This window comes from Euphorbia lathyris, chromosome 10 (genome assembly GCF_963576675.1).
Source record: "Euphorbia lathyris chromosome 10, ddEupLath1.1, whole genome shotgun sequence".
Lineage (NCBI taxonomy): Eukaryota > Viridiplantae > Streptophyta > Magnoliopsida > Malpighiales > Euphorbiaceae > Euphorbia > Euphorbia lathyris.
This window is the reverse complement of record NC_088919.1, coordinates 14,374,258-14,390,459: the sequence shown is the minus strand read 5'-3', so window position 1 is coordinate 14,390,459 and position 16,202 is coordinate 14,374,258. Positions and strand designations below refer to the sequence as shown.

The window sequence follows — 16,202 nt, the reverse complement described above, 5'->3', positions numbered from 1 at the left end:
TTTGAGATTATTGACGTATTATGTTCAATTTCCCGTATAAATGATATGTTTTTAGCTTATACGTTTGCTTTTCTCGTTGGTCTTGCATCTTTCTTCATCTGTGATGGTAAAGTTTCAATTTTCTCAATTTTCCACAATTTTTTTCAATTTTCCTCCATTACTGTCGCATTTGTGACGAAATTTATCACATTTCGTCACAAATGCGACAAGAGCTGTCGCATTTCGTCACAAATGCAAAATTTCAAAACTATGTGTACATCAAAAATACCAATACCATATTTTCCTTTCCTTTTTTTCCGTTTACCACTCATTTTCCTATTTTCTCTCTCTAGAAACACCTGTTTTCTCTCTCTACCTTCACTATAAAACCCACCACAAACCTCCAAATCAAATCATTCATTCATTCATCGTCTCCAGCAGCACCGATTCCTCTTTCCCCAAACACAAAAACATTAATCTCTCGAAAAGAGGAATCGGAGAACTTACCAGATCTAAAATGGAGGCAATGAAGATGAATCTCTTCGCTGTTTTGATTGTGATGATTATGGCCTTCTCCGCCATTGAATCGGCATCGGCAGCTGAAGCACCCGCACCAAGCCCTACATCGGACGCTACTGCATTTATTCCGACATTCATCGCATCAATCTTGGCTCTTGCTTTTGGATTCTTCTTCTGAATTCAGAATCTGATTGAGTCATTTGTTTATGTATGTAGCTTCAATTTCTCTCTCTCGATTGATCACTTTTTTCTCTGTGTAGAGGGAAGGAAATCGGATTAGGATTTGATGAATTGGGGTTTTCTTTGGAAAAATTGAATTTGATTTATTGATTTTGTATTTTCTGATTTATATTAGCAATAGATCTTCTTCATTATTCTTGCTGTTGTTTGGTTAATTTCGCAATTTAGCAATAGATCTTCTTCATTATTCTTGTTGTTTGGTTTGGTTAATTTAGCTATATCGTTCTTAGCTAAATTAGCTATATGTAACCTAAATTTTTTTTTTTTTTTTTTTTTTTTTTTTTGATAAAAGGCACATCTCATTCCATTAACTTAATAATACAAATACAGTACGAAGAAAAGAGGAATAAAACCTCCATCCCATACAGGCAAAGGCCCACAAAGGGAAGAAAAGACTACAAAGAGCAATATATAGATTACAAAGAGCAATAAAAGACTACAAAGAGCACTAAAAACCAGAAAAGATACAAATACAACAAACATAGAAGTCATATCCTTCTCGTAAGTCGAATCCTGTTGAAAAACCGTTGTAATCCATACTCCATCCTTTAGACTATTCCGGACGTTCGGATCTGAGTCCTTTCTGTTTGTGCATCCACGCAGATCTATAGATCTACGGACAAGATAAACATTTTCCGCTCTTGCTGAGACCGAAAAAAGAATAAAAGAAAGAGATATAGATCACAAGTGTAGATCTGACGGAAAAAGAAGTTCAAGAAGGTATATCGACTTCAAACTAACAAGAAAATGTAAATCTAAAGCTAAAAACGAAAACTAAAATATATATAGGAGGAGGAAGAAGGAAGATAAGATTCCTTCTTCCTCCTCTAAATAAACCTGCAAAGTGACGGTGGTAGTAACGGAAAAATTGATAAAAGAGGGAAGAAGATTGAGGTGAGGTGAGGAGATGAAGACTAAAAAGCTAAAAAAAAAAAAAAAGAAGAAGATGGAAGATGCGAAAAGTAAAGAGATGGGAGACCTTCTCTCACTAGAAGCTAAGGTAGGCCAAACTTAATATAATATGTAACCTAAAATTTTAAAAAGATTGTTGATAGTTATTTAATTGTCACGTCATATAGACACAATATTTTCAAATCCGTGTAACCATATGGCATCTAATTGTAATTAACACTAACAATTAAAGTAAAAAAATCAATTACGTAAAAGAAAAATTATTTAGAAATTGATATATTTTTATTACACTTAACAATGAATCTAATAAAAATATCAAATTTCATATAAAACACACATTTTATTTCGCTTTAAGTATCCAGTTGCTCATATAAAAATTATCTATGAGTATTTCTAGATGTAGAATCTATTGAATAAGCTAATAATAATAATAATAATAATAATAATAATAGTTCTAATAATAATAATTTTCAAATATGGATGCATACTTTATTTTTATTTTTATAAAGTATGCAATGCACGGTATTGTGATAGCTTATAATAATAATTATAATAAATAATGATATATTATAATCTATCACAATACCGTACATTGCACGGGTATTCATACTAGTTATTAATAATAACATCTACATTAATATGCGCTCAATAAACCATTCAATCTTTCTTATGAGGTTGATGATCTCGAATAATTTGTCAATAATTTTAACTTCAAATAGATACAACGGTTTAGTATAGTTAGGATGATTCGAAAAGCAATTTAATTAGTATTTAAATAATAATTTACTGCTTTGACAAACTTAAGAATTTTTCAAATGCTAACATCAACACATTGAGCAAAGTCATTTGCAACCAGCTCATTTATGGGGAAAAACATCACATACATCAACATGTGAAAAATTAGGATAAATTACAAAATTGACAAAATTGATAGATCTGTTTACATATTTAGACCCATTACACTACCTTTTATCAAACTAGACCTTTCAAATTAGACTTTTCCTAATTACCCTTAGTATATATAAAAATCCACATTAGGTTCAAGTTCATATACCGAATAAACAAATTGAACCAGCAAAATGCAAGTTAATTATACTGTAGCTTGAGAAACATTGGCAGCATGATCTACCACTTCAAACATCTCTATTCTGTTCTGCTCCTTATAATCCTATGAAAAACCTCTCTTACTTGCATCTGTAACGGCATCAATCCTTCTTTAGATAATCTCCGCTAGTTCCGCCACATGTGCTGTTACTTCATCCATTTTTTCTATCTCCAACGGAAATTTAAGCCCCTCTGCGAATTCAATCAAATTCTGCCCCAATTTTTCCATCATCTGCATTTCATCTAATAACCCAGTAGAACCTTTCTTCTCTTTCTTCTCCCATTCTACCTTAAATTTTTTTCCTGCAATCCAATCATGCTTTATGCCTATGTAAATGCTTCAGAATCTCAAAATGATTAGACACTTCATTCCTCTCTTGACATGGCAGAGTTGTTACTCTATGTTTTCCAAGTTTATGATTAGCAATTCATGATTTTTCTTCGTAGTGGGGTCAAGTGCTAATCAGCAGTCACTGCTAATTAGCAGTTGATCCTGCTGTAAATTTATCAGGTTGGAGTGAAAAAATTGCTTAAGTCATAATATATTTACTAAGGATATTTTGGGAAAATATAATTTGAAAGTGTCTAGTTTAGTAAGAGGTAATGGATCTAAATATGTAAACGAGTCTATCAATTGAGTCAGTTTTATAATTTACACGAAATATTATCATAAGAAAATGTAGTCACACCAAGTTAAATGATTTGTTTTTCGAAACTCTTGTGAGTCGTAGATAGAAAGACCTCTCATATCCGTTGCTCATGGACGGGACTATTGGAAAAGAAAGTTTATATAGATACATTCTTAAAGTTCAGTAGAGAAATGAAGTCCTTTCTCTTGTTCGACGATTCACTCTTCCTAGCCTTGCGTCCATTGTGATTGTTTACGCCTAAGGCATATGATTATTGTCATTGTATATTTTGAGATTTTAATTTTTTATGTTTTTTTTTATAAAAATGTTATTTTTGAGCATCTCCTTGTGCCGTAGATCTGTACTGTGATTTGTTATTTTCTTAACTGTTTCATATTTTGAAATTTAATTTTTATATTGTTTTTACAAGAAATGTTACTTCTGGACCCTTCTTTCTATTGGGCCGTGGGCAGGCGCCCCTCCTACCTATACCCAGGACGGCCATGTCTAGTCGTATAATCCGACTTGGGCTGTAAATGAGCCGAACCACTCATGAGCAGCTCACTGATCGGCTCGATAAAAGCTCGGCTCGATTCGGTTCGATTTATAAACGAGTTGTTCACTACAAGAAAATAATGGTTTACTGCGGAAATTTCCGTCAGTAAACATCTAATTTCCGTCAGTAAAGTGTTTTCTTGACGGAACGAAATCCGTCGCAATACATGTGTGGGTAATGTATTTTGATGGAATATGTGCTTACGGAATATTATGTCGAATTATAAGAACCAGTGGAAAGAACACAAATACATTCATGCTAATCTAATTGTGAATCAACAGCCATATAAATTATAATAATAGATCTCAATGATTAATCTTAATAGATGTAAACATACGGTGCCCACTATGGTTACTTTGTTTTTTACAAAGTACCGTTACTTGGTGTGTTTTCACCATTGCATAAAATTAATCTAATGGTGAATATGAGCACCAAGTAACGGTACTTTGTAAAAAACAAAGTAGCCATAGCGGACACCGTAAACATCCAATGTGACAATAAAAGTGCAAGCATGCATACATTAATAAATATAGGGTAATTAATTTATTAGTCCATATATTTTGATAAAACACACTGTTTACTCCCTGTATTATAAAAAACACACGGTAAAATTCTTAATGTTTTTCTCAGTGAATTGTTTAGTCCATGTCGTTAGACTCTCATGAAAATTAGTCAATTTGGATTTGCGTTCTTCTTTTCCTTTATTTTCCTTTCCTTTAAACTCGAATGCATCTGAAATCAACTTTGAGTGTTCTTTTTCTTAATTTTCTTCTTAATCGTTCAAATTCGTAACCATTGGGTCTGTTCTTTTTCTTTTTCTTGTTCTCCATACAAATAGCTTCTTTTTCTAAATTGGATTTCCTCTTCTGAAGTTCGAAGGTAAATAGTAAAAAGTAATTTAGTCATTTCCGAAGTCATAAACGGTAAAAAATCTAATAAACAGACGGAAGGACTAAACAGTTCACTGAGAAAAAGGCTAGGGACCTTACCGTGTGTTTTTGAAAATACAGGGACTAAACAGTGTGTTTTATCAAAATATAGGGACTAATAAATTAATTACCCATAAATATAATATGCATAGTAGTGATAATATAAGTGTGAAAAACAATAGCACATAGAACTATCATAATACTCATCCAAAAATAAAGTTAATCCTGATTGAAGATTTTTTTTTTTATTATTTTTTTTTTAGAAAATGCTTGTAATTTCATTAAATGAAAATATAAGAACAAGTACAACAAGCAAAATGTAAAAACCTTATACGATTACACGCTAAAGCAAAAACATCCACAAAGGGATGAAAATGACTACAAAGAGAAAAAAGAAACCATAAAAGGTATAAAAAAATACAAAACAACAATATATTTCTCGTAAATCCAAATCTGCAGAGAGACATCTGCAATCCAAACTTCATCCTTTAGACCATTCCGAACATTCGGATCTGAGTCCTTTTTTTTTGTTGCAACCACGTAGATTTATTGATCTACGGACAAGATAAACCATTTCCGCTCTTGCTAAATCCGAAAACAACATAAACGATAGAATAATAGAGAGCAGATACAATCAAACGAATAAAGAGTTTCGATGAAATATATGAACACAGACTAAAAAAGCAATAAAAAGAAATATAGATCTGCTTTTAGATGTCAAATAACATACTGATAATATTAGATAATACTGCTTAGCTTGTATTGAGAAAGTTGGGAAAAATATGGCTCAAGATCTAGTGGATACGATTTAGAGACTTGATTCATAAATGATCCGAGCTTGAGTATGATAAAACCCGGTTCGAAAACTCGCGAGCAAACTCATTGCTAAACATGTTATTATTTTATTTGATATTATTTCGTTTGTGAACAAAAAAAAAGCTGCTCGCAATCAAGCTTGTGAATAAAATAATGAGCACCTCGCGAGCTAAGCTCGTGAACAAGATAAATGAGTTGACTCGTGAGCAGCTCCTGAACAAACAAGTCGAGCTCAAACACAAATTTAAGCTCGAACATAACTCGAAGCTCGGCTCAAGCTCAATAACAGTATCATGAACCGAGTTTGAGCAGGCCAAAACTCAGCTCGGCTCAGTTCAATTACAGCCATAAGTCTGGCCGATCAAGTGTGACAATTAGGGGCGAATCCAGGATTTCTTTCCTATGGGGGCAAACAATACGACTAAAATAATTTTTATCCAAAAAATAATAATTATAGAAAACCAGAGATCAAAGCTCAAGTTCAAGTAAAATAGTAACAGAAATATCAAATCAAAATTCAAGAAGGAGCAAAAAAAATACCAAAGCAGAGAGGCAAAGATCGGAGATGGAGTGTTGGACCAACGATCCAATTACGGAAGGATTAGCTGCCGATTTTGATTTAATCTTAGTTAGGATTATGGATTTCAATTTATACTTAAGAAGTAAGAAGAATTGAGGAAGAAGAGATTAAAGAGAGTAGGAGAGACCATTGGTTTGTTTTAAGACCTATTTAGTTTTACATTTAAGTATTTACTTTTTTTATTTTATTTTTGTTGTAAACAAAACGACGTAATTCTAATTAAATAAAACGATGCAGTTTTGCTTTAAAACAAAATTAAAAAAAAATAAAAAAAATATTAAATTTAAAACCATTTTTCATCCTCAATTATAGAACAGTAAACCATAAATCTCCATTGATGAAAGGGCAAAACTCTAAAACTTCGGTTTTTAAAAAAAAATACAAATATCAGTTTGTATCCCATACTGGATTCGCCACCGGTGACAACATTGTATTCAAATATACCAAAATTAGCTTAGTTTTTAGGCCTAATATATAAATAACCCCCTGAACTTGTCCAAATGTTGCAACTGCCCCTCTCAACTTTCAATTGTAACAACTTACCCCTCAAACTTGTCCAATTGTAAAATATAACCCCTCAAACTTGTCTAATTGTAAAACATAACCCCAAATTGGGATTTTTTTACCCCGTACTTGAAGCAACCGTAAAAATGTTTTCCCGAATTCGTATCACGCTATGACATCTTCAATGAAGCTATTTCTCCACATAAACACATTTTCACACACATAATATCCCAAAACTTTGAATAAGAAATTGAAGAATAAGTTGAAGAATTGAGGATTTGGTTACTTAAATACTGATTTTTTTGGGTCTAAAGATCTGATTATCACATTCCACGAGCGTTTGCAGCTTTTGTATTTCACGTGTTTCTTCAATTGCAGTTCGTGTCAGCAATTTGAGGTTCGGTTTTACAATTGAACAAGTTTGAGGGGTTATGTTTTACAATTTGACAAGTTTGAGGGGTAAGTTGTTACAATTGAAAGTTGGAGGGGGCAATTGCAATATTTGAATAAGTTCACGGGGTTATTTGTGTATTAGGCCTAGTTTTTATATACAAATTTTAAAAAATACGTGTAGATGTATATGGAGACATACTTGCTACACCATCAAAACCATAAGGTATTGCATATTTTCCGTTTCCTTTTCATCGCCATTACCACTCATTTTCCTATTTTCTCTCTCTAGAAACCCCTGTTTTCTCTCTCTACCTTCACTATAAAACCCTCCACAAACCTCCTATCAAATCATTCATTCATTCATTCATCGTCTCCAACAGCACCGATTCCTCTTTCCCCAAACACAAAAACACTAATCTCTCGAAAGAGGAATCGCATAACTTACTAGATCTGAAAAATGGAGGCAATGAAGATGAATCTCTTCGCTGTTTTGATTGTGATGATTATGGCTTTCTCCGCCATTGAATCGGCATCGGCAGCTGAAGCACCCGCACCAAGCCCTACATCGGATGCTACTGCATTTATTCCGACATTCATCGCATCAATCGTCGCTCTTGCTTTTGGATTCTTCTTCTGAATTCAGGATCTGAGTGATTTGTTTATGTATGTAGCTTCAATTTCTCTCTCTCGATCGATTGATCACTTTTTTTTCTCTGTAGAGGAAGGAAATCGGATTAGGATTTGGGGTTTTCTTTGGAAAAATTGAATTTGTTGAGTTTGATTTATTGATTTTGTATGATTTACATTAGAAATAAATCTTCTTCGTTATTGTTGTTGTTTGGCTAATTTCGCAATTTAACACATTCGCTCACTTCCGCTGTCCCCCCTCAGCTCACCCTAGCTGGTTTCCGTGGTGGGGTTCTTCCTTTGAATGGGGGGTTCAAGTCCCATAGCCCCTCTATTCAATTTCATTGAAATTGAGCCCCCGGGGGGCGGGGCTCTTTTATTGATATTGAAGCGCTGAGTTACTGTTACTCCCCAGGGGTTGCAGCCCCCGGGGGGGTGGGGCTTTTGTATACCAAGATATTTAACTTGTTCTTGCTCCCCAGGGGTTGCTTGAGATTCCGAAAAGGCATAGTAGTCATCCTCTGGCTCAAAATTGCACAGTGTAGCTGGTTCCGTCCAGAAGATGATTTCGTCTGTAGAAATGGTGCAAAATTAACTAAAATTAATTTTATCTATATATAACCTAAAATTTTAGAAAGATTGTTGATGTTTATTTAATTGTCACATCATACATTCTACACTCATCACAAGTCAAACAAAAGACAACAGTAATGTAACTTTATGGGTTGGTATAGTTTCAAGTTTCATTGACGAAAATCAGGTTTTTTGTGTGTAATTTTATGTTTTATCCCGCTCCAACCTCCACCATTCTAGTGACTCAATATGGTTTGAAGTTTCACATTTTATGTTAATGAAAAGAAATTCATTTTTAATCAATTAGGCTTGAAATTGAACCAACTCCTAATTAATGTTAGTTCGTACTTCCAACCTTAAGCTAAATTGGAAGTACAAAATTCTTTTTACCAATTGAACCAACAAATTCTAATGTTTCATGTTCATCTTTGTTTTTATGAGTACAATATAAAAAAAAAAAAAAAAAAATTGGCCCCCTCATTAAGATGGGCCATGAGCGGGCGACCGTCAAACATAGCCCAGGGTTGGCCCTAACGTTAGCGCTTCGGCCCTTCCACACCACCTCATTTCTACAACATCAAATACCACATACAATTGAAGCCCGTAAACAACATTGCTAACACATTAAACACAAACTTCAATCGGGCAACAAACGACTCCTCTATAAAATTTGAAATTATCCTCAACAAAGAACAGTTCCAAACTGTTTATAAAAATATGAATACTAGATTGCAACCTTATTTTGCATAAACAACACAACACAATTGATCAATGTTAAACACATCCATCTTTGTCTAAGGTTGGTAGATCTTTAATTCCACCTATGGTTTTGCCGATTTACAGATGTGTATTTGTGATATTTTTTTTTTTTGCAAACGCAACCACGTGGTTTGTAAAATTTTACATTTGGGTTCACAATGTCAGAATTTGATCGATAACGATTTCGAAATGAAAATTTTCAAGATTTAAATGATATTTTAAGCAACTTGTAATTCTTCAACCTTTTAGGTTTGAGGTCATTTATGTGTTGTTTTTTTTTATGAGAAAGAAAGTTAATGTTTAGAGAAAGAAAACTCAAAAAATGATTAAAAATATGGTTTTATAGTAAATATGATACTAAACAACTTTAATTCTCGAATTTTTTTATTTTAATGTCGTTATCGGCCAAATTTGGCAAAGTAAAAAAATACAAAATTTTGCAATCACGAAGTTGCGTTTTTAAAGAAAAATATCGTAGGTACCAATCTGCAAATACGCGTAACTATATGGCATCTACTTATAATTAACCCTAATGAATCAACGAGTGATTTGATGAAATGAGGAGATTTAGTTGGGTGTTGACCTATCCATGGTTTATTTCAGTGCATTTACCAAAATAAATGAAAGATAAAGATAATAAGCAACTATATCTGCCATTTTAATCATCATTTGCTAAATCAGGTTAACGATAAATTGATTATTAAAGTTAGGGATCGATTTTCCATAATAGATTTTAATTGACCATTTTGAGTATTTTACATCCAAAATGAGTTGATTGCATTTATTATGACATTTGGAAGATATTTCTAAAAATCGGTAAATCGTTAATCATTAATAATCTTTTGATTATTGAGATTAGAGACTGGTTTTCCATAGCAAATATTAATTGGTTATTTCAGATATTTTCAAACAATCAAAATATTATTGAATTAGAATTAATTGCGTTTCACGGTGTTTTTCGTAGCACTTCCCACTCTGTGTACTTTCTATTTGTTTTTCTTGAGTCCATACTTGAATATTGTACATGTTGAGTCCGACCGACGTCCCAAAAACACTGAAGGCGGATCCAAAGTCCCGCAACCCTAACTGTCGAGTGAGAGCATCCCTCTTATGTGAGAATGATTTTCTTATATGATAACGTTCTCATTAATAGTATTACTATAATATCAAATAAAAATTTGATCCACCCTCACTATCATCTTCCTCCTTATCCCATTTCCTCCATTTTAACTCTTCAAACTCTCCAAGCTTATTTTTCCTCATTTCTCACCAGGTGTTCGCGTTATTTATACTGAATCGAAGCCCACAACATGAGCTACAAGTGCATGTAAGTATAAGAGTTTGATTTTACGTTTTTGTTGAGTTTTGTTTGAATAGAAATTCGTAATATGGGATGTCCTTTCTATTTCTCTACCCTTTCTTCATTTTTTATAATTCTAACACAAAAAATGGACTAAAGAGGTTATTTTACCTATGAATATGGTGGATTCGGGTTGCAAGCAAGAGTTCTGAGTGGTGATCGGAGCTACAACAGAAAATGTACAACAAACTTTTCAGATGTACGAGTCGAGTCGCCGATCAGGCTCGGCGACCGACTTCTTTCTAGTGTTGAATGGTTTGGTGATTTTGTTAATGGTCTGGTGATTTAGAACATAAGGCATTAGTTGTAGAACATACACCATAGTTTTAGAATATATGTCTAACAGAACTATGTTGGAGTATATGTTTTATATTTTATAGCATTCGTTCTAAAAAGTTAAGTACAATGTTCCAAATAATGTTACATTTTGTTTGGCTCTTTCGTGGGAAATTGCGGGCGTGCCAGAGAATTATAGTATTCTTGAACTATGGAATGAAATTGGGTGCACTTTCTAACTTCTACGTATTAAACGATTGTAAGAATTAAAGAGACCGAAAATTCTTAAAGGATTCGATTATCAAAACGATACCGACCTTATAGAAAATGATTGAACAACAATTAAAATAAAATTGTACTGGAAGCTTGAATGAAATTGAACTTGAATGAAAGCTGAAACTAAGGAAATGATGGACTTGGATTGAAATTAAACTGGATGTCTATAGTCTGAGAATTCTAAATTGCTGATGTCTAGAGGTAATTTGCTAGAGTTTTTGCTTGGGTTTGTTGAGTTGTTGAGTTGGTCGCTGAGTTCGTCGTGATTTCTGCCTTTTATAGATGTTGGGAGTAACTTCCCGCTTCATTCCACAAGTCACGTTCTCCATATTGAGAAACTGCTCCACTTTAACTTCCACGATGAATTGATACGTACACTTTCTGATTTTCCTGCTTTTTAATGGCTCACAAAATACACGTTAGAAATATTAAATGACCTCATGATCTCCTAGGTTTACCTCAAGTATCCCATGATGTTTTTGGTTTCCCTTGAGGTACACTAGATAGGATGTTAGTTTCCCACGAGGTACAATAGATAGGATATTGGTTTCCCACGAGGTACGCTGTGTAGGAAGTTGGTTTCCCACGAGGTACACTATACAGGAAGTTGGTTTCTCTCGAGGTTCACTCTGGCTTCCCCCAAGGTACACCATGGTTTCCCCTAAGGTACACTATGGTTTCCCACGAGGTACACTATATAGGAAGTTGGTTTCCCCTGAGCTATACTAGTTTAGATGTTTCCCCTGAGGGAAACTGAGGTTCACTCTAGGAAATTTCAAGTGAATGATGTACTAGGAAAACATGAAAAGTTTCCTGAAATGAAAAGTTTCCTAGACAGACATTTGAAGAAAAAGTTTCCTAAAATGTTCTTTTAGAAAAAAGTTTCCTAAAAAGAAAAGTTTATCCCATGAAAAGTGTAAACCAGGGTATGCAACAAGAAAATTTTATTTTTGGTGCAAACAATTGCCCCCCTCAAGCATGAATTTGAGGAACGTAAATTTCATGCTTGATTCTTCAAAAGTCATGATGTCAAAGTGTCACATGATATTTCTTTAGGTGACACAAAAGGTATAGGCCGTGGAGTCAGCCTTTGTGTCACTTTTATGCTAGTATCTCATTTCTCAATTGGAGGAATGCTCACCAGCCTCAACTTCACCTCCTGCTTCTCTCTAGATTTGGCATCTCATCGCTGCTTCATTTTTTTCTTGGCTTATGAAACTCAAAGTGTCCAACTTGACGGAGGACATAAGCATATAGTTTCAGGACAACTTCTCGGATGACCTCCATCGTAACTGAGGAAATCTGTTGAGGGGTGTCAATCTGCTGGTGAGTATAAGGCACATGAGGAAATCCAGTATTTCTTCCATTTCCTCTATAGTTATCCCTCGTCTCTCCAGTGATATGGTTGCCTCTTGTATCCTCGTGATATGAAGCTGTGTGGGAGGTAGGATTAGTGTTTCCAAAATATTGAGGAGTAGGTGACTTACTAGAATTTTCTTGGCCTGTTGAATTAACGGCCTTCTGCAAGATGACCTCATCCATCAATAGCGGAATGTGACACTTCTCATCGTCGGACATACCACATCCTTCATTGGACTCCGGTGAGCGATGAGGAACATGGTTTCCTCCACTCTTGATTACCCCCGGCGAGGACAACTTCTGGAGTATCTTATCCATCTTCCGATTCATATCGCTCTTTAGAGCCTCCAGATTCCTTTCAATGGAATTGAAATGTCTCTGCAAGAACTGTGAATTTTGGATCTCTGCAGAGATCCATGATTGTCCTCTGGGGTTAACATTATTTTCCCCTTCAATTTGTCCCACCATATGTGGAACATTGCCTGTTGACATGATCTCTTCTTCTATAGAGGTGGCTGCTACAGGATCTTTATTTTTCTTATCATTTTCCTTTAGCGGTATTGTGATTCGTGTCCCACCAAGTGTGCCAATTTTTGTTTGGCTCTTTCGTGTGAAATTGCGGGCGTGCCAGAGAATTATAGTATTCTCGAACTATGGAATGAAATTGGGTGCGCTTTCTAACTTCTACGTATCAAACGGTTGTAACAATTAAAGAGACAAAAAATTCTTAAAGGATTCAATTATCAAAATGATACCGACCTTACAGAAAATGATTGAACAACAATTAAAATAAAATTGTACTGGAAGCTTGAACGAAATTGAACTTGAATGAAAGCTGAAACTAAGGAAATGATGGACTTGGATTGAAATTAAACTGGATGTCTATAGTCTGAGAAATAAACTTGAAAAAGGAAAAAACTGAATCTGAGAATTGTAAATTGCTGATGTCTAGAGGTAATTTGCTAGAGTTTTTACTTGGGTTTGTTGAGTTGGTCGCTGAGTTCATCATGATTTCTGTCTTTTATAGATGTTGGGAGTAACTTCCTGCTTCATTCCACAAGTCACGTTCTCCATATTGAGAAACTTCTCCACTTTAACTTCCATGATGAATTGATACGTACACTTTATGATTTTTCTGCTTTTTAATGGCTCACAGAATACGCGTTAGAAATATTAAATGACCTCATGATCTCCTAGGTTTACCTCAAGTATCCCATGATGTTTTTGGTTTCCCTTGAGGTACACTAGATAGGATGTTGGTTTCCTACGAGGTAAACTAGATAGGATGTTGGTTTCCCACGAGGTACACTAAATAGGATATTGGTTTCCCACGAGGTACACTATATATGAAGTTGGTTTCCCACGAGGTACGCTATGTAGGAAGTTGGTTTCCCATGAGGTACACTATACAGGAAGTTGGTTTCTCTCGAGGTTCACTCAGGCTTCCCCCAAGGTACACCATGGTTTCCCCTAAGGTACACTATGGTTTCCCACGAGGTACACTATATAGGAAGTTGGTTTCCTCTGAGTTATACTAGTTTAGATGTTTCCCCTGAGGGAAACTGAGGTTCACTCTAGGAAATTTTAAGTGAATGATGTACTAGGAAAACATGAAAAGTTTCCTGAAATGAAAAGTTTCCTAAACAGACTTTTTAAGAAAAAGTTTCCTAAAATGTTCTTTTAGAAAAAAGTTTCCTAAAAAGAAAAGTTTATCCCATAAAAAGTGTAAACCAGGGTATGCAACAAGAAAATTTTATTTTTGGTGCAAACACATATACTCTAAATTTTGTAGTATGTGTTTTAAAAGTGTACAATGTTCTAAATAATTTTACATATAATACATTAGTTGTGAAACATAAGACATTAGCTGAAGTATATATTCTATATTTTACAACATGTGTTCTAAAAAGTTAAGTACACTATTATAAACTATGTTACATATATTCTAAATTTTATAGTCTGTGTTCTAAAAGTTAAGTACAATATTCTAAACAATGTTACATAAGTCATTAGTTGCAGAACCATGTTGGAGTATATGTTCTATATTTTATAACATGTATTCTAAAAAGTTAAGTATGATGTTCTAAATAATGTTACATATGGTATGCGGTTTTTATGGGAGTATTCTCACATAAAAATAATGTTTTCACATTGGGAGGTGTTTCACCTATATAAGTTCTTATGTTGTATATCCTAGTTTGATATTTTGTATCCCTCATTTATTCTTCCCCCCCCCCCCCCCCCCCACCATTTATCCATTTGTTGTAAATATGTAATTAATTTAATTGGTTACCGCTTTTCCACTTTACTAAACATCCACATTAATCAATCAATCGTAGTATTATTCGTACTCAATCAAGCATGAAATTTTAAACTAATTTAACATTAGAGATAAGCAAGTGAATGTTTCGAACCTATCTCTGAGGGTGTAGTAGTCAATCGCTCTATCTACTATACCAAATTTTTCATTCTAGTAGATCGGGCGGCGACTCTGTACAATTCAGTTGTAACCTGCTCAATGTCACGTTTTACCAAGCATCATTAATCATATGCCTCCCACTCGTGATACGATGCAATTCTTTCCGAGAGTCTCCTTTTGGAAGTATCGTGTGCTCACACTTTTAAATTATGTTCTAAAATTTAGTGGTCATACCGTGAAAATTAGTAAAGTTTAGTGGCCATGAGTGTAATTTATCCCATATTCAAATATACCAAAATCAGTTTCATTTTTAGGCATAACACCCATTTGGACTCCTTTAAACTAAAGTTTTAAAATCAATTAGGACTTTAAAATATCAAAATCATCAATTAGATCACTGAACTAAGCAAACATCACCAATTGAGTCCTCATCATATTCTAAAATAAAAAATTATGACTATTTGATATAAACTGTAATGATCTGTGTATTGGTTCAAAATAGGTTCAGGGAAGAGGTTCTGAAACTGTTCAACCGAATGTTTTAATAAGGCCTCAATTGATAAAAAAAAATTAAAATGAGGATTCCATCGATGATTTTACTTAATTTAGAGACTGTTTAACGCCTTTGTTGATTCATGTGCGAGCGTGCTAAAGATTTTGTAAAAAAACCGTAAAATGTGTGTCAAATCTAACTTTAACCAGATGACTGTGTGAAAAGCTTAAAGGACATGAAAAATGCTTAAAGTTCGTAGTTAAATCTAGAAGACTGATCTTAACTAAACTGAAAAATGTTGGTCCCGTATAACGTGACAAGGTTAGTTCCAAGGGTGGGGGTTAGGAACTATTTAAAATTTTGTCCGTTAAGGCTGACTTCTTTTCGTTAGAAAAGGTTTACACAGCGGCGCTAAGTAGTTTTAAGACACAAGCTTAGTCAACTTGTGACTAAGTCTGTTTCTTTCCTTGAGTCAGGAGATAGCACTTAGAGTCTATTCCTGAACTCAGCTTCTTAGTGCACTCAACTCAGCGTGAGTTTGTTACTTAGTCAGTTTTATAGCAAGCAATATATAAAGGAGTTTAAGGGTTAGAAATATGTTACTCAGCAGACATATCCTGGTTCGGCCTCTCCGCCTACGTCTAGTCCCCGGAACGCGTTCCGAGCTTTTTGAATTCTCTACTGAGCTCTGTAAAGGTAGAGCACGAAACCTTTTACAATAGAAGCTGCGTATACAAGAGTAACTTCCTCTATACCTCTACTCACTCCTATAACTACCGCTGAGTACTATAACCGAGTACTCAGCTTCTCCTTTCTATTCTTCTAGAAATGATAAGGTGTTTGTCCTAAACAACAATTGCTAAGACACTTTAGATGAATTGAAATCACTCTAGAATTTT

At 34.3% G+C, this 16,202-nt stretch overlaps 2 protein-coding genes across 2 annotated transcripts; both read left to right on the top strand.

Moving 5' to 3' along the window:
* Positions 1-419: 419 nt before the first annotated feature.
* Positions 420-790, top strand: LOC136208320 (arabinogalactan protein 13-like). The gene has a single exon (XM_065999143.1). It carries the CDS (start codon positions 497-499, stop codon positions 674-676), a length of 180 nt encoding a protein of 59 aa, XP_065855215.1. The 5' UTR covers positions 420-496; the 3' UTR covers positions 677-790.
* Positions 791-7,424: 6,634 nt separating this feature from the next.
* Positions 7,425-7,983, top strand: LOC136209793 (arabinogalactan protein 13-like). Its single transcript, XM_066001375.1, has one exon. The coding sequence runs from the start codon at positions 7,619-7,621 to the stop codon at positions 7,796-7,798; it is 180 nt and encodes a 59-aa protein (XP_065857447.1). The 5' UTR covers positions 7,425-7,618; the 3' UTR covers positions 7,799-7,983.
* The last annotated feature ends 8,219 nt before the right edge of the window (positions 7,984-16,202 follow it).

Coding starts and splice junctions, on each gene's coding strand:
- LOC136208320 (XM_065999143.1), top strand. CDS start 497: ATGGAGGCAATGAAGATGAATCTCTTCGCTGTTTTGATTGTGATGATT.
- LOC136209793 (XM_066001375.1), top strand. CDS start 7,619: ATGGAGGCAATGAAGATGAATCTCTTCGCTGTTTTGATTGTGATGATT.